This window comes from Lissotriton helveticus, chromosome 4_1 (assembly GCF_964261635.1).
Source record: "Lissotriton helveticus chromosome 4_1, aLisHel1.1, whole genome shotgun sequence".
Taxonomy (NCBI): Eukaryota; Metazoa; Chordata; class Amphibia; order Caudata; family Salamandridae; genus Lissotriton; species Lissotriton helveticus.
In genome coordinates, this window is record NC_136063.1 from 1,446,554,764 (window position 1) to 1,446,574,555 (window position 19,792).

The 19,792-nt window shown below is 42.2% G+C and overlaps 1 protein-coding gene across 1 annotated transcript in view; it reads left to right on the plus strand.

Moving 5' to 3' along the window:
* The window catches only part of GMDS (GDP-mannose 4,6-dehydratase), a 1,865,819-nt gene extending 1,848,346 nt beyond the window's left edge, over positions 1-17,473 (plus strand). Inside the window, exons 10-11 of the mRNA XM_078688023.1 lie at positions 14,298-14,366; positions 17,050-17,473. Coding sequence (XP_078544149.1) covers positions 14,298-14,366; positions 17,050-17,112 — 132 coding nt within the window. The 3' untranslated portion in view covers positions 17,113-17,473. The remainder of the gene's footprint in view (positions 1-14,297; positions 14,367-17,049) is intronic.
* The last annotated feature ends 2,319 nt before the right edge of the window (positions 17,474-19,792 follow it).

Genomic DNA, 19,792 nt, shown 5'->3' on the forward strand with positions numbered 1-19,792 from the left:
ATTTGTCTTGGTACTGTTGTGTTGGGTTCATTGCATTTATAGCAGAATTAGCTAATAATACATCTCCTTTTGTCTGTCAGATTATATCTGACTATCCGTTTATTGTGAATAATTAACACTTACATCAATTGTTTTGGTTTAAAAAACTGTGTCTAGGACCACTTTTTCTATATATATATACAATCACCCAGGTCCTGTTGACTTATTGGGTCTACCCCATTGTTTTCAATGATTTTTTAAAGATCGCCACGTCGTCATAATGCTTGTCCCTGCATGTTTACATGTCTGTTTGAGATACACAAGACTATGGCGTTCGTTTTGTGTTAAAAGGTTACATTATCGTTTGTATCTAGATCCATGGTTGTTTTGTGGTTTGTTTAGCAGACCAGAGTTCATGGTCATGAGGTCAAATACACCTAGAAAAAAAAGTTCAACACGTGATCGAAAGAATCACAGTGATTGATAATATTCCCAGGGCCTGACTCAAAAAAATGGAGGAAATCTATACATTCTAGGTTTACGCCTATGACTTGCACAGATGGCCATTCTTTTGGGATTCACAGTTTCGCAAGGGGAATTTGCGGAAGCCTATTTAAGTTGAAGATTTCCAGACTTACTCTTTCTCCTTACACTCAGTGTTGATTTTTTTTACTTGATTTTTAGGAGAATAAGCCAACAGTGCAGAGCAGTCATCCTATGCAAACAGTACATGCGGGCACATGTGAGGGGAAAAGAGTGAACATCATTACGTCAACGTGGGTACATAAATGCAAAGCTATAGAGATTAACAATCGACTAGGGATGGGTATGCGTTGGCCACAAGCAAAGCTCCCTAAAATAGACAAAGGTTATACAGCAGCAGATCACATCAGAGAGCTGTGTACCCCAGAGGGTCACGCAGGCAGGAGGAGGACTTTCGGTTCCCTTTTGAAAGTCAGAAGCGAGGTGGTAGTGCATAGGTTTGGAGGTAGTGAGTTCCAAATTCTGGTTGCACTACCCAAGAAGGACTCCCGGAAGTCATCACTTTTTAACCCCTTCCACGGTAATGACAAAGCCAGCTCGTCATGGGCGTTACCTGCGCTGCGCGCATGACGAGCTGGCTTTGTCATGTAAAGTGTGATTTATGAGTATTCAGCACACAGCGGGAAAACCCGCTAGCGCTGTAGTGGTTAAGAGTTGGGGGGGTTAGAGCAGCAATGCTTTGGCACTTTGTGATGACCTAAAGCTTCCTAATAGGTTGAGTTTGTCTTCTAGGTAACGGGGAGTAAATGTGTGTGTAGGGCCTTATGGGTGATGCAAGCAGTATTGTACATAGCGCTGGCTTCAGTGGGCAACCAGAGGAGAAATGCTGAATGCCGCACTGCAGTTTGTAAACTAGTGCACTGGCCTTCCACTTACCCCATGGTCATAGATCGATCAGTATAATAAATGCTGAATGCCACACTTCAGCTTGTAAACTACTGCGATGTCCACCCACTTACCGCATGATCATAAATCTAGTATATAAATACTGGATGCCTCACTGCAGTTTGCAATGTGCTGGCTATCCACTTACCACACGGTCATAGATCAGTATAATAAATGCTCAATGCCTCACTGCAGTTTAGTAAACTACTGCGATAGCTATGAACTTACCACACAGTCATAGATCAGTATAATAAATGCTGGATGCCGCACTGCAGTTTGTAAAGTAGTGCGCTGGCCATCCACCGTGGAGATGGCTCCATGTTTGTGTCTGAAATGTCTTTGGTTAAAAGAAATGCAATTTATGGTTGGAAAGTAGTTGTGTTGGCTGTCTGCCATGCTCAGTCAGCAGAGGCGAACTTGGAACTGAAAGGGAGCTGCTACACAAATAGTCCAAAACACACCCATGTTTTCATATGTCGGCCTTCACATCTCTGCTGCATGTCTTCCATATGTCGGCGTCTGGGCGAAGTGGGCATGTAGCGGGTGCTTGGGCGGCTGTTTGGAAACGCTACATGCGTAAAACAAAATAGAAGATACAACATACATTAAACAAAAAAGGAGAAACACTGCATGCATGCCATCTAGTTAAGTATGTCTGAATAACTATTTATTTTTAACTGCAAGTAAGTGCAGTTTTATTCACAGCATATTTCAATGGATTCACATTTCTGTTAACGTCATGACGTTTGCAGTCCACATCAGCGTTTACCACATGCATTATGTCGTAGGGAATGTTTGAGTTGTTGTAAACAATGTGACTTGTGTTTTTCCCCACAAGCATTTCTTACCTTTCCTGTTATCCCACTGACATGATGAGTATTCCATCAAGGCCTGTAAGATATATAGCTGCTTAACGGCCCATTGGAATAGGTGTGTAGTGCTGAGATCTATTCACAACCTCCTGGTTAAGGACTCTATTCTCACTCTGTCTACTCCTCATTGCATCTTTCACTGGTGACGGGCACAAATGTATGACGTTCTACGCCACCACCCGCACCAACCATCCTGCTCGCCTGGACCAACATCACCGACAATGACACCGTCAAGATCATGAACACCATCCACTCCGGATCTCCGGAAGACCCCTGCCCACACCACATCTACAACAAAGCCAGCAGCACAATCGCACCCCACCTGCGGTAAACCATCAGCATCTCCTTTGAGACAGCGACCTTCCTGGAGAGTTGGAAGCACGCAGAGATCAACGCCTTACTCAAGGAACCCAAGGCTGACCCCAAGGACCTGAAGAACGTCCGACCCATCTCTCTGCTCCCCTTCCCGGCGAAGAAATCGAAAATGCGGTCAACAAACAACTGACCAGCTTCCTCGAAGAGAACAACATCCTGTACCGGTCCCGTCCCAGTCTGGGTTCCGCAGCAACCACAGTACCGAAACTGCCCTCATCGCCGCTACCGAAGACATCAGGACCCTGCTCGACAATGGTGAAACCGCGGCCCTCATCCTCCTGGACATGTCAGCTGCCTTCGACACGGTCTGCCACCGCACACTACGAGCACGCCTCTACAACGCCGAAATCTAAGAGAAGGCCCTGGACTGGACCACCTCCTTTCTCTCCAGCAGATCATAGAGCGTCCGCCTCCCCCTTTCCGCTCCGAAGCCACAGAGATCATCTGCGGCATTCCCCAAGGCTCATCCCTCAGCCCAACGCTGTTCAATGTCTACATGGCACCGCTCGCCCACGTCGCACGACGGCATAACCTCAACATCATCTTCTACGCCAACGACACCCAGCTGATCCTCTCCCTCACCAAAGACCCCCACACCGCCAAAACCAACCTCCACGAAGGAATGAAGGCCATCGCCGACTGGATGAGAAACAGCCGACTAAAGCTGAACTGTACAAGACGGAGGTCCTCATCCTCGGATCCACCCCCTCAGCCTGGGACGATTCGTGGTGGCTGACTGCACTTGGAGCACCCCCCACACCCACTGACCACGCACGCAACCTAGGGGTCATCCTCGACTCCACCCTCTCCATGACGAAGCAGGTCAACGCCATCTCCTCCTCCTGGTTCAACACCCTCTGCATGCTTCGCAGGATCTTCAAGTGGATCCCCACCTAAACAAGGACGGTCACCCAGGCCCTTGACAGCAGTAGACTGGACTACAGAAACGCACTCTACGCAGGAGCTCTGGCCAAACTCCTGAAACGGCTCAAACGCATCCAGAACGCATACGCACGCCTGGTCCTCAACATCCCTCGCCGCAGCTACATCACACACCACTTGAGAGAACTACACTGGCTCCCCCATAACAAGAGGATAACCTTCAAACTCCTCACCCACGCACACAAGGCACTCCACAACACCGGACCAGTGTACCTTAACAGCCGACTCGGCCTCTACACCACCAGCTTCGCTCCGCAGACCGCGCCCTAGCCACCGTCCCCCACCTCCAAAGAGTGACCGGCGGCGGCAGATCATTCTCCCACCTCACAGCAAAAACATGGAACACCCTCCCCATCCGCCTACGGCAGACGGAAGACCTTCTAACCTTCAGGAAACTCCTCAAGACCTGGCAGTAGCAGCTCCCCTCCCCACACCCAGTGCTCTATAAATGTTATGATTGATTGATTGATACGCGTACCAGTACCACGCATGCCATTACAAAGTGGGTATTACTACGCCAATGCCTTTACAACGACCTACCATTTCAAAGCAAACTTTTACCACACATGCTATTGTAACACAAAGGCATGCGTTGTAAAGACAAACACTTGGTAAAAGTGTTGGAGGTAGGTAAATCACTCTATATATATCTCCCAAACCACCCTAAAATTGCCCTTCCCACCCAAAAAAACAAACCTACCCTACAAATTACCCTTACCACCCTTAAACCCAAACCCACCCTAAAATTACCCTTCCCACACAAAAACCCAAACCCAACCGAAACCACATATGCTTACCTTGTACTTGCATGTAAAACACATATGCCTTTACCATTCATGCCTTTACAACGAAATTCGTTCTAAAGGCATCTGCGTTGTAATGGCATTGCATTGTGATGCCACTTGCGTTGTGATGGCATGCATTGCAATAGCATGCTTTATTTTTTTTAGTTGTAAGGGCTGTTTCCCGGCGGGCACTAGTACCTGGGGGTCATAGTAAGGTCAGAGTGAAATTCAACAAATTCTCTTTGTGGAAATGATGTGAAATTCCAGAAAAACGACATCAAATTACATTACATTTTGGATGTTCAGATGCATTTTGCAAAAAAAAAGCATACAATCACGCAATGCTAACCATAGTCACTTGCATTCTGTCAATCCACAGCATTCCTGGAATACCGGGAAATGATTTTTACCCAAATGCAATCTCAGGTATGCAAAATGGTGTTATAGCATAATATCTGGCATTTTGCATAACAGACATAACACAAAATGCCAGAAATTATGAGAGGTAACACTGCCGTAATTGAAGTTTCGCCTGGGTCCAGTCATAGTAGTGGTCTTCTGTTCAGCTCTTGAAGACTGCAAAATCAAGAAATCAAGCTTTGTACAAATACTGTTTCATGATGATGATAATTGTTAGTGTTATCATTATGATTGTTCTGCTTATTGTGATTATAGTGATTAACCCGCTCGGTGCGTCGGACGGCTGAGCTGGGCGTGTGCGGATGACGGCCGGGGGCCGTCCGAAACACGCCCACTCATTCATTCGCCCACACCGGGGCGGAATTCGTGCCACGGTCAACAGGTTAATACCGTCCGTCATGGTTATTATTTACTGCATGATAGTATTTCGTTTTCATTTTTATTATGCATGCTTAATGTTTCAATAGTTATTTTTATTGTGATGTTTTATTAACTGTATTATTGCTATTTCAATATTGTTTTAGTACTGTTACTATTTTTATAATTACTATTTTTACTGTTATGGTTGTGGTATTGTTATGATGGTTGATATGAGTATTGTTATGTTTATTGTTATAACTATTGCTACTTGTCCATTTTTAAAACATTGGATGATGCCAGATGAGGGGATTGTTGACGTTGTGGCCTACTAAGAAAGTAAATGCTTGTGTATGTTTTATAAGAAAGGAAAAGAATGGTTGAAATGCAAAACAACTCTGTTAATTCAATAATCCAGATCTGGTCATACTGTATGATTGCACGTGTATTTTAAATCAAGAGATATCACTACATAGCCTCTTTCACCATGGCCGGAATAAACCCTGTGGCTGTCCCTATGCAGTTTAAACTTCGCCCCCGCAAATTATCTTCTAATACGTATTTAATTTTGCCAACCAACTATTTTAATAAACCAATTTTATTACGCAAAACTAAACATTAACAAGTATTAATTTTATTAAACAAAAATTAATTGGAAACAATTTAAGAAAGCTCGATTGTAATTTTCTTTCAAGATCAAATCAATATTATTTTGATCTGTTGTTGTGGGCCCCTAAAAGGAGTGGGGCCCATATGCTGGTGCCTACTTTGCCTATTTGGTAATCCGGGACTCTCTTTCACATATTGCCATATACTGAACCCAGCTCCATTACCAGTGCCAAGCCATATCCAGCGGTGTATGTACTTAACGCTATGTTGATGGCATGCTGTGCAACAATAGTGTGGGTAAGCCACAGGCAACGCACGCTTTAGAAATCAGTCAATAGGGCAGTGTTTATGTAATCTCAAATCTGTGCACATGCATTCCCAGGGTAATACATAAATCAACAGGAGCACAAAGGATGGTTAATTCATTGTGAACAGACAGAGGCCCTGGGGTATTTCCTGCTAGTAATGTGTGTATTTGTGTATGTGTAGCCTAGCTTGTGATGGCAAGTATCTATAAGACACGGTGGGATTTTTATAGTGACAAAAAACTGTGCACTATATGTTGCATTTCCTGCTAGTAATGTGTGTGTATGTAGCCTAGCTTGTGATGGCAAGTATCTATAAGACACGGTGGGATTTTATAGTGACACAAAACTGTGCACTATATGTACTGTTTAAACCAGTAGCTACAACAATGGGGTATTATAATCCAGTTTGTATTCAATGTTTCCATTGCTTTGCATTCTCTGAAATCCAGGAATGTGGTTGTTCACACTGTTGAAATGTAGGTGTAGTGTAAAACTCTTCTTTACATATTTTTCAAAAAAAGTATGCAAATCAACTAGACGTCTTTATGCAGTCCATGCAAATACGTTTCAATTGAATGGTTGTGAAAGCCGAGTATAGAAATTGCTGTACGACGATTTGTAGGGAATTTTGTGTTTTGCAGACATTTTCGTGGCTTGGAAAACGTTACTGCAGCAGACATTTATTTGATACTTCGTTCATATTTTCACGGAATTGATGGGTAGAGATGTGTAGTGAATGACAAATCGATTATATAAGTGGAAAACCCCATTGATTTCGCCAAGGAAATCCGCATACAAAATTGAGTGGTCTGCAGAGTTTGTGGAAAAGTCGCACTACATGGAATTTTCCCTGGATTGTGAAACTTTTCCTGGCCTTTATCCAAACATTTCAGTGAACCTTAGTTCATTTTAAATTCTGTCATTTCGTGGCACTGCTCCTGCCCCTCAAATCAAAACTATATGAAGCCCCCTATGGAGTCCTGAGCCCTACACTCCTGACCTCCATACTTGCTAGACCGGTGAAAGCTGAGGCCGCTATGTGGGTGTCTTGGTTGGTGTCACTGCCAAGGATCACTGCAATGGCCTTTTAACTGTAACATAATACATTATAACAGTACAATAAAAGACTGACTGGCATTTTGATTTAGTACTTATGAACAATTTATATCTGTGCTGATGTAAGACATATCACCCTCTCCCTGATGTCACAGTGCCTCCTGCTCTGTTTGTATACATAACCTGCCATGCCCTTCTCTTGACTGGCTATGGTGGGCAATGTGAGCAAAACTTGAACCGACTCGGGGTGTTTGCTGCAGCAAGAACTGTGCATTTTTAGGGAAAGTATTACGGGGCGCTCTCCTTACAATTATCCAGGCACTTAAGCGTGAAAAACAAATATTCTTTTTTGCTAACAATCTGTTTTGTGTTTGAGGGAGATTTTCTGTGATTATTCCTGATCTGTCAAAGGATAAATTATCTGCAACTACATATAGCTTTATAATGAGTCTGCAGACTTTTCAGGTATTATATTTCTTTAGTTGGAGACTTGTATGCTATCCATTGACATGATGGAGGGACTTTGCTCTAATGTTTACAGATCACCTACTTGCCCTAGGTTTTGTGAGTTATAAAGCCACAGTGTGTAAATGCATTTTGAAGAATTTGTTTCAAAGACTTCTCAGTGTTGTTCCTTGTTAGGTTTGATAGCAGAGGGCTTCAGCTCTCTGCCAGAGATAAAGCAGTGATAAAAAAAATCTCTGGCGTGCAGAACGGCAATCATGTGTTATGCCAGTTGCTTTACTGTGGTGATTCAGTATATCCTATTGTTTCATTGGTGGTTCAATGCATCTCTTTGATGGTAGATTGCAGGTTTGGGGTGCACCCACAAACATCACTCCTGCAAGAGCCCGCTACCTGCCACTTTGCACCCTGTGCACACCCCTTAGTAGACTAACTACAGCCATTAATGTCGAACAATGCCACTGCCCGCTTTCGACTTGCTCATTGGTCCACTGTGTGCATTGCTCCAATCCAATCCAAAAGTTCTTTATTTCGGCCATCAAGACCATAAAAGATGCAGTAAAAACAAACAATAAAATCACATGTAAAATTACAGTGTAAAAACAGCAAGGGAAGAAAGACGCGGTAGTATACTATGTGTGACAATACATAAAATTCCAGACCTAGTATTACAATTCATTTCCAACTTAATGGTTTAGCGTTTTCAGAATGTTACTCCGTTTCCACCACATAGCCATTAGAAACTTTGCAAGTGCAAATACGATGTAATGGAGAGAACTTGTTTTCAGATTTCTATATGATTGTAAGCAGTGTCTGAAACCAAGATTCCTGCACATAGGTACTAACCAGTACTTTCTTGATCTACTATAGGCCGGGCAGAAAAACAGCACGTGTAGTTCGTCCTCCACGCACGTGCTGCACCCTGGGCAGATATTATCATCCGATGTGGTCCATTTACTCGTAAATCCTTTGAGTGGTAGTGTACCAAGCCTCCACTGGATGAAAAGTTTCCTTGCTGTAGTGGGCTAAATTATATCCATAAAATCCTCAAATTTAAATGAACTTTTGGAAACCAGAAATTGTTCGGTGCAGGTGCCTATATTCGGGGCACACAGAAGCATATCTAATCTTCTTGCTCCTTTGATTGCATCAGCTGCTGCTCTGGGTGGTTATTAAGTGTTTGTCTTGTGAATTAATTAGGATAAATATCTCATCTCCTACTCTGATGTTTGGGGGATGCCATTACAGTTGGGCCTAATTCCACTGCAGCCAATCAGCAGCTTTTACCAGCACTATAATCGTGTACGGAATGGGCTGGCCTTGATGGGTTGGAAGGCGTGCTCTGCTCCTGATAAGTCACTTGCAGCATGGAGGATGATTCGCCTGAAAATGGAATAGGATCTGGAGGAGACAATTCAATCCAGGATGTTGGGAATACCACTCGTGATGAAAAAGTTGGGGTCTGAGCAGGTGCGAGGAGGGGTGTAAAACAACAACAACCCATTATCCTACCATACCGAGTTAATGCGAGCTGAAAGTTGAGCATGGTAGAGAGGAGCAAATAGCACCAGTACACTTCTAGCTAAAGTGATGGTGCAGACTGTTGTGCAGAGGAACTTGGCAGACTTGCACGAGCCAAAACATTTAGAGAAAGCGCTGAGGTATGTGTCTGGCTTGGGTCGTAGAGCTCGTTGCAGGAGCAGAGCTCTGAAAATATTTGGCATGTAAGCCATGCAACAGACATCACATAAAATATGATGAATTCTCGTCAAAATTCAAATAAGGGTAATTTTATCCGGAAGCATTTCACCATAGTACATTCTGTTATACCACTAGATTCAGAGGTATTTATTAAGGTGGTAGTTTTGATATGTGAAATTAGAAATGTTCCTGCCCCGCCCTGACCGCAGTGCCATCAGTGAACTAAGAAGCAAGTCTGTTGTCATGTGTACTCTGTATGTGGCCTATATTCTTATTGCAGACAGAGCAAAATTATGGTCTATTAAAGCAAACAAAAGATATTTGTACCATCCATAACTTGAATCTGCATATTTGAAGGTGCTCTCTTACGTAATAATGAAGAAAAAGGAGGGTGGGAGAAATGAAATATTTGCCTATGATCACACATTTTGGTCACACATGGAAGCTGGGACTGATCCTAGATTTTGGGGTTTCACATTATGCAGTTCAGCCACTAGTTAGGCATCTCTTTTTCTCTACTTTATTATGTCGATAGTTAATGCTTTATCTTTAAATCTTGGCACATGAGGTTAGACAGGTGTCAGCCAGAAAACACATCACATGAGCTTCTTTTGGGTCCAAGAACACCTCAAGTTGAGCCAGATCCAGGCATCTGGCTCGAGCTTTCGGAGGCTCACCGATCCATAGGGCTTGGAGAAGCCCTCTTTCTGCTGCTGTGCCAGGCTGCCTCCCAGGACCTGAGTGAATGTGTATTTTTTGTCCATACGTATGCATGCCTGCAATGTTTGCTTTGGATCGGTTCACATACACAATACATCATTTTCTTTGAGCATGCATCAACATCCACTGTTTCTGACCATTCAGCTTCCCCAGGGCTTTAAGTGTGGGGGTGGGGGCTGTAGGGGGCTGAGCCCCGCCAGTTTTTTGGGGGGCCTCGAAAGGGGGCTCTAGCGGGCTCTATTTTCGGGCCTCAAAGGTCAATGGTAGGGTGAGCAGACATCCCGGTTTTTGTTTAGTGTTACCAGTGTGGGTAACATGTCTTGATAGTGAAATACTGCCAATTTCGTTTTTTCACTATTTAAAGGCTATCTTGCCCATAGGATAACATGGGGAATGCTGTGTGACATGTTTGCCTGCATATCTTCTATTAGCAATGCTTCTACCTTTATCATCTACCTCCGTGGCATTTTTGGAAATGAAAGTACCCCAGTGACCATCTATTTCAGCCTGCTGGAGCTGGCAGAAACAAATGCCCTTGGCGTAAAGACAGCTCTCCTAAGCTACTTCGAAAAAGTTAGACTCACAAAAATTCTGCTATATGATATCTTGATTGCAGTATGTTCAGATAGAGCAGCAATAATGTTTGGTAAAAAAGGAGAAGTAGTAGCATTGCTGAAATCAGAATTTCCAAATCTTGTACTGACATGGCACTGTTTGGTTCACAGACTAGAACTTGCTGTGGCAGATACAGTTGATGAGGTTGCCGGGGTCAATCTCTTCAAGATTTTTATGGACTCATTGTATGCCACATACAGCATGTCACCAAAAAACCAGAGAGCTAAATCTGGCCACCAGCGAGCTTTGTGTACAGCTTCAGAAGATAGGGAAAATGCTTGATACTAGATGAGTAGCATCCAGTTACAGATCTGTGAAAGCTGTTTGAAACTGCTTCCCTGCCTTGTGCAAACATTTTGAGAATGCTTCTAAAGACCCATCCAGACCCATAAGAGACCGGAGTAAGTATGAAGGTCTCTTGAAGAAGCTTACATCCTATTCATTTATCTGAGGTTTGGGGGTAATGTGTGATGCACTTCAAGAGCTCAAAGACTTATCACTCTCCTTACAGAGGAGGGGCATTACAATTGTTAATGCCCACAGACTTTTGGTTAGTCAAGTGCCTATATTTAGAGCAATGAAGGACTCACCAGGGGAGTTTGCTTCTGCGGCTCAGAGAGCAGTTGACGAGGGCAAATTCAAGAATGTTCCTCTTTTCCATGGTAGAAGTAACTCTGTTGCCCTTAATCCAAATCATTTTTACCAAAGTCTGTCTGTAAATATCAATAAACGATGTGCCCCGGATTCTGAGAAAGAACTTATAGCCAGCTTCAGTGTGCTAGATGCAGGCAACTTGCCTTCTGGTGATGAATGCATTCTTTATGGTGAAACAGAGATCCAGAAACTGTGTTCAGAGTTTCAGCTGCCAGCAAGAGATACTATCCAAGCTTTTAGACTTTTCAAAGATTTTGGTGGAAAGAAAACCCCTGAAGCATTAAAAAAAAGTTAGTAGTTTTTTATTTATAAAGTTTTATATAGCGCAAACTTGATCCCGAAGGATATCAGAGATCTTTACAATTTGAGGCAAAGGTAACAAATCAGAACATTAGTCTAACATAGGGAATCTAATGGGCATTGAATCAACTAGTACAAACATAACAGCTCAATATAAGCTGAATGCACGAGTAGGAATGGGCTATGCGATGAAGCATAGAGAGATAAAGGGGAGTACATACAATAATCATATACAGGAATAATAACCAGTACCCAAAACAATAATCGAAACAAGAGTCAAATGGGGAGTCTAAAAGGCATTGAATCAAATGTTGAACATCCAACAGATCATTTAAACACCTGGGTGAACAAAGAATGTGCTATCCTTTGCTGGATGCGACTTCATGATTTTCTTAAGCACACAATGCTAGTTATCTTGGTTTAGACCATGCCCCTACTCTGATAGGTCACACCCCTCTAAGAAATTTGCCACGCCCCTTTTAGAGCACCCCCAGTTTTTTTCCCACTCAAAGCCCTGAGCTTCCCCGATGATGAGCATGTTCCTTGAGGGATGTCCCCTTTCCAGATGATCTAGTGTGCTCTCTACTAATGCATTCTTCTCTGATGATCTATTCAAATCCCATATGATATGCTATCTAGAATACTGATCTCTATAATTTACTAATGGTACATACTAATCACTTAAAAAGTGACCGACCTTATTGTTACAACTTCACGTAGTAAGTATATTTCATGGGGAAAGGTCGGGTGCTATTGCTTTTAAGATCACATATCAAGATGAGGTTTTTTTGCATGGTAGAGGCATCCATTAGGGTATCACTGCCTGTTGAAAGACATTAGTATCAATTTTGAGTTTATTTTCTCAGGTTAAAAGCCTGGTGGCTATTGCTACAAATACCTCTGTGCTGTGCGATTTTGAAAACAAATATTTTTCGCTGGGAAGTTATCTTCTAAATATCTGCATCTGTATTAGTGTGATTTCACCACATGCACCACCCAATTTATTTTATAAGCCACAAGCATTGGGAAGAAGTATCAACTGAATTATGGCTTACAAACCTGGCTGCTTCATAGTGACTCTTAAGTACATTGGTTTTGGCATGTGAATTCCAACACAGGTTGCTGACCCGGTATTTATTTTAATGCTGTATTTTCTGTATGTAGCTGTTATTTCTGAGCTTCTTATTAATGGCTTTTTTAATGTATGTTATTGTCCATGTATTGCGATTTGATGGCTATACTTTAATTGCGCAATCTTTTTTTCTTGATCGACTGACTAGTGTTATTGTAGAAAAAAAATGCTATGCTGTGTGAATTATGCCTTCAGCGAGTAATAATGTAAGTTAAAAAAAATAAGTTAAAAGTGGAATCGTTTTCTGCCTGGAGTAGTCGAACAAAGTTTAGCTTTGCTGGGCAGGGAGTGGTAATGTGTAGGGCTGGTGGATCTGTACTAATACACACACTTTATGTAGCCGCAGCTGAATAAACGTGCATAGATTCGCATAAAAGGTTAGTTTGAAAGTGTCCTCGTTGAACCTTGATAGCTGTTATAGGGCTCAAATGTTGCAAAAGTGTTTTCCTCCCGAAATTGTGTGGTATAAATCGAAAATATTGTTGAATCTTCATCGGTCTTCCTTTTCCGATTTAAACCCGAGCGTTTACCCATTTTAAAATGTTTGTATGCGGGAATGCATTGAGGAGTTCTTCATGGAACAAGCCTGTTATAAATCTGAGGGAAGTGCATTTAACTTCAGATTTATGATCCAGATTACTATTTAGTGCTTGGTGTACCAATAAAAGCCTCCATTTTAACAAGGCAATGATAGGAGGGCTTACTCGAACCGGCCTATTAAACGACTCCCCCTGTTTTTGTATGTACAAGACGATTTTTCTCCCGTGCCTCTTGCTTTTTCCTGTTATGTGTTTTGCACACCCTGTTAGTCAAATGAAGCAAAGCTCCCTAACCCAGTTTTGCTTTTATGCTCTCGAGTAATCACCACCAGGAAATTATTGCATCTAGAAATATGTAGTTTTCAAATGGTCGCGCAGAGGTACCAGGGCCGAATCACAAAGGAATTGGAGTATGTGCAGTAGTACTCCTGTAGTACACCTTCAAGGCATTTATGAGTATGTGCAGGAGAAGAAATGTATGAGTATGCAAAGTAATACTCACATATTACTACTTCACGACATTTATGAGTGTGTGCAGAAGAAGGCGTTTATGAGTATGTACTCATGTAGTGCTTCTTCCAGACATTTGAGTGTGCGCAGAAGTAGGCATTTATGAGTATGTAAAGGAATACTCCTGTAGTGCTGCTTCGAGACATTTCTAAGAATGTCCAGTAGTACTCCTTAAGTACTTATTTACGTCCTCTTAAATACCTATATGACTTGGCCCCTCCAAATGGCTAATTCGCTATTAGTAAAAGAGCACAGAGGATACAGTCCTTTCTGTTTGTACTAACGTAGCATGCGCAGCAGTCCCTGGATATATGGCTGTGTTTACCACTGAAGCAACCTTCACCTTAAAGTGCAACCTTACACTGGAGCCATATTGCAGCTCGGAAGCCTGCTTCGTTCTCTGTGACAGGTTCAAGCCCCTAGAGATCCTGGGGATTGTTGTAGTATTTTGACGTACTGTGGCAGAAATATATGCACTGATGGTGCCAAAACCAAGAGAATAAACACCTTTTTTCTCTCTTCCTCCACAGGACTTTCTCCAAGGGGACTGCACCAAAGCATACGAGAAGCTAGGCTGGAAAGCCAAGGTCACTTTTGATGTGAGTACTATATTGAGAATGCTACCTATCTAACCATGTGCAAAGGCTTAGCTAGGAACACTAGCAGTAGTATATATCGGCCCAGTGTTAAGCCTTAGAAAATGTATACAGAATTGTACACATTGAAATAAAATGGCTATACACACGGTGCAACAAATAGTTATCTTCTAGACAGCTGTACTTAATATGGTAGGTGCGAGAAATGATTGCACCTTTCCTCTTTCCACCAACAAATGTTTACACAAAAGTTCTTGATGGTTCCGATATTACAATTTTTTAAGCCTCACATATATGTTGTTAATTTTAAGGTAAATAAAAAAAATGATTTTTCTTCCTGGAGTACATTGAAGGGTAGGTAAATAGTGAGCCTTTTTCAGCAAGGAACAGGTGATACTCCTTAGGAACTTTTATAAGATTCATTTATAATTAACAATTGCAACATTTTTCAAACTTCTAATAACCTTTTTAATAACTAAAAACAAATGGGCCTTTCCTCTAAAAAAAAATCTTAAGCTTTAGAAATCCGTGGCTTGTTAGCGAACTACGCCTATTTGCTTGCCACGGTTTTCATGTGCAGATAATTTTGAATTGGGGTCAGTAAAAGGCTGGAGTCATTAGACAACATTTGAACAATTTCACGAAATTACGCAGTTTTCAGTGTAGTAGGGTCGCAGTTTTAAATATAACATCCACATTTGCCTCATCAGTGTTTATGTACACATCTTTAATTGTTCACTTTGCTATGTATTTGCTTTGCAATAAATGGCATGTCGATTTTACATGTTGTAGCCTTGGTATATATTAGAAAACGCACAGAAGGTTTACAGTTTATGAAGTAACCTATATGTTTTATTTCCTGGAATGTATTCTAGTCCTATATATAATAGTATACATATGGACGGCCCTGTACAGAGCTCCTTTTGTGCTTTTCCATATTGCATTTTTTGTATTATAAATATTTAATTATCTTTCAGTTCAGTCTGGACATATTTACCTGCCACACCATGTATTAATGCTAGGCAAAATCTGAAAGCCTGTCACAGTCTGATAAATCCATAGCCATAAATCATTTGCCCTAAAAACCTAAGAATGTAAACTCACCTCAGTATAAGAGGATGGGATGAAGCAAAGCGAGATCCACTGGAGTCATAGGATAATGCAATTGAGGAGGTTTAGTATCTTACAGAACAGTTCAACTTTTGCAATAATATGTGTGGTGGTGTGTAATGAATGTACAGAAGAGCCGTAACCATACCAGATTTTCTGGATGTTCACTTAAGAGTAATTGTCATAAAAGAAATCTAAATGGAAATGATTTACATAGTGGTTATTTAGGAAATCTGGCAGGATCTGGCTTTCCTTGGCATGCACTGGATTCCTCATATGCACAGTAATCTAGGCTTGAGGTATATAATGTCTTCTGTTTTTTGAGGTGCTCACAGCTATCCACAAAGTCTGGTACTGCACTAGTAACAGCACTACGTTTATTTGCTAAGTTATTGATTGTAGCCTCTGAGTTCTAATTCTGGTTGTCCCACTTGCCAAATGTTTTGTGAACCTCTGGAAATTATTGCGTCTCCCTATGCTTCATTGCATGCATCTGCCAAATCGTGAGGGACTCAAATCAGACAGAACGCCTTCATTAAGAGCAATAATAAAACTAACATTAGCAAAGCCAATACGTTGCAGCGTTGAAAAGCCGAGCCATTGACACAAAGCTGCCAGACTTTGCATGGGTTTTACTTTTAAAGGAAACCCATTTTAAATTGGCCCCAATATTCATACATCATGAGTCATGCTCACAAATCAAGACATTTGCATTGTGAAGCTTGTAAAGCATGAGGAGTGGAGTGTGCATGCATCAAGATACATGTGCCCATTTTGAATTTGGGGGACAGCCATGCTAGAACAAATACGCTCATATATTACAAAAAAGGGGAAAATGCTTGTGAAAAGAAAAGTGAGTGGCCCAACACCACTTTGCAACTTTTGGGCCCTCCAAAAACATGTAATTAAAAACTAAAAAGTAATACCCAGCAGGATGGGGTAGCAGGATTAGGAGGGGTGAAAGGGGACACGAAGCCCTTTATTATGCTGGTAAAGATGATTGAGAGCGAAAGCATGGAAACAAATTCACTCCTATGGAGTCCTACTTAGCAAAAAATCAAAATGTCCCTTGAATGATGCTGTGGAAGGATACAATTGATCCAGGCAGATTGAAATGCTCCTGGACAGGACAAACACATTATAGGGAGGACAGACAGCCTTTGAATCAAAAGAAGACAACTGAGATAGAAAACAAGACTATCATTAGAAAGGGGCTGACCCAAAGCCCACTCCTAGTATTTGATATGTATTGAAAGCAATAGACTACTAAAGTAGTGTGTAGCTAAGGCCTACATAAAAGTTTGATATTGAGTTACACTAATCTCCTTAGTCACTCAGTTATTTCAAATGAAGCTATCTTAATTTTGCATCCAATAACTCCACCTTCGCAAAAGATCTTACTGAGTATTGGGAGACATAGTGTGGATTTTTAGGAGGGGCAAGGGGTCAGAGAGAGTTTGAAGGGCTGATAACTTAGGTTGACATACAGGGTTCCTTGCATAGTTCCTTCAGAGGTGCCACATATAGCTGGTAATTGAACCATATACATAACACAGTTAATGTGTTTGTTTTCTAGGAACTGGTGAAAGAAATGGTAGACGCCGATGTGCAGCTCATGAAGAACAATCCCAACGCCTAACCCACCTGAATGCTCACTCCATTGAAGCCTTGCAGTGCCTATCACGTGCTCCCTCAACACGTCTGCAGAGATGATGCACTCCAACTTATGGCCATCTGGCAAAGCTTGCTCTGTATACACTGGTGTCAATTTTATTTTCCAGCTCGATTATTATGCACTTAATTGGTGACCAAGGACTGGTTGGCGAATGTGATTCTTGTAGTCTGAAGTCTGTGTTCATGTAGTCCTTTACCTGAATGATGAAAAGGCTGATAAAAATTACTCCATTCTGTGATTTCTAAACTGTGGTGCAATGAACTTTTACTCCCAGCAACAATGCGTTCTTCTTTTCCTATTAAAATATCTTTCATTTTGAAAGGCAGTAAACGTGTCTGTATATTCTGTCATGGATAAAGATTGGGTGAGCTGTTAAATAATTGCTAATGCAACCAAAACTATTGTGTTAGAATCGCAATTTCTCTGCTTGGCCAAACTATTTTAATTTGAGCAAATTACTTAATCTCCCTCTGGTTAGTTATATTAGTTGCAAAACACGGGGAGTACGTGGAGACAAGTTGTTAAAAATAAAAACCCTAGAGATGGCATATAGCCATAGCATCTACAAACACGCATCAACCATAATGCACATCAAAACCATTTCAACCTTTATATTCTCCTAACAGGGTTTAGTTGTGGGGGAAGGCCTTTTCAGATTTCCCACACACTCGCTGCTCATCGTCCGCCCCTACAACAAATCAAATCACCATCATTTGGCTACAATTAGCATACTCCTCGGTGTACTGTAATAAAGTAAGATAAGTAAAACATAGTTAATTGCTTACAATTCTTGTGCATACGCTGCGAAAACTTCATTTTGAGCTCAGGGTCGTGGCTTCACAAAATATGATTCTAACAAACAACGAGATTGTTGAATGAACAAAGTTTAGCGTGTGCTTGTGTAAGCCTCCAACCCTGGACGAAATCTGCTTTAGTTTCTGCATATCCAGGATCGCTGCAGCAAACATGCACTTCCCCACCCCATCATGTGGCAGCTTACTATAATTAGACGTCTACGGGAGCATTAAGCAACTCAAAGATGGCTTAAGGAGTACAAATGACTGAAACCTCAAGGTAAATAAATGTTTAAACATTGATTGCACATGCTGCCGGGTTAGGCGAAGGTCGCGGAGCCCAACGTTTTCAAATAGTCCAGGGCCCGCACAGGAGAAGTTGGAAATATCTTTATTGACCTAGGAGCACACGTGGACGTTGTGGTGGATATAAAAGAAACTTCCCATCGCCGAAAACACTCTCGCCCTCCAGCCTCTCTCTCACACGCCACAGGCCCGGATGTGTTTCTTGAGCACTCCGAGATGTCACTCGGTAAGTGGATCCTGCAAAATAAACAGTGGCACTCATTAACATTCACGATGCAGGTTGCGTTGAAAAATGATTAATCGGCAGCTAGAAAGCACAAGCGGAGAAGGGGGTGCGAATGTGAAAGATCGACTGTGGCGGAGAAGGACTGCAGGAGTCTGGGAGCAGCGCGTGTGCACTTTCAGATATTCGCGAATCTGGCTAGGGTGGTTTAATTTATAGATTTGTGCACGCGCGGGGTTGAGCTTGGGCTGCAGAAAGGAGGCATTGTTTAGCAGGCGTGTGGCGTAAAAGCTTTTTAGAGGTGCGCGGTGGAAAGCGCTGGGGTGTGGGGGACGAGGAGGGAGGGTTCTGGGTAACACTTACCAGGGAAGGCGGTGGTTGAGCTCCGCGTGTCCTCGGAGGGGAGCTGGGCGACACAGACCAGGCGCCTGTTACTGCTAATGAGAAACAGCTTGGGCATACAGGGCAGGTCTGATGACCCGACCACAAAGTACATGTCTAAAACTTTCCAAGAAATACTTTCCTTCGTCCGCCTCTTCTTCTTCATAATAGCCCTTCCTTGCTCCTCAAGACGAGTCCATGTTCGGGGACGATCAGCTCACCGTGATCATAATACATTTTTTTAGGACCTCCATTTGACTGATATAAATATAGTGGAAGGTGATGAAGCTCATTTTCTGTACCTCTGTGGTTATCCTTCATGACTGACCAGCTTGACTCTTGTCAGTGAGAATCCTAGAATCCTGATACCTATAAAGTATTCTGCAAATGGTAAAACCGCCCTATATAAATGGTCGTAACTGTAGGAGAGTAGGATCCGCTTACTATGGTTACCCCCACTTTTTGCTGGTGTTTCACTGTTTTTCAACTTTAGTCTGGCTGGGGCCGTGCTATCCAGGACCCCAGCCTAGCTGCTTCCTCTATAAATTGATTGCATGTACTTTAAGTACAATCCAGATCTATTTTATTTTATTTTAAAAGTTTTATACGCTAGCTTGACCCGCAGGTATCAGAGCGCTTTATATACACACAGTAAACAGCAGAAGGACATTACATTACATAGTAGACCGGCAGTAAGGAAGCAAACCACAGAAAAAATACAGCATGGGAAATGATTATGTAGTGCAGCAGAGGGGGAGAGAGCAATAAAAGAAAAGGTGAGAATGACATAGTCCGGTCACCCACTATCCTTGAATGCCCAGAGACAGAGGAAAAAACTCGGATAAAGAAGACTAGGTTAGTTGACGTTGGTCATGAAAGTATTTGTTTAGGAGATGGCGTTTCAGGTCCCTTTTGAAACAGGGGAAGGAGGGGTTGCATC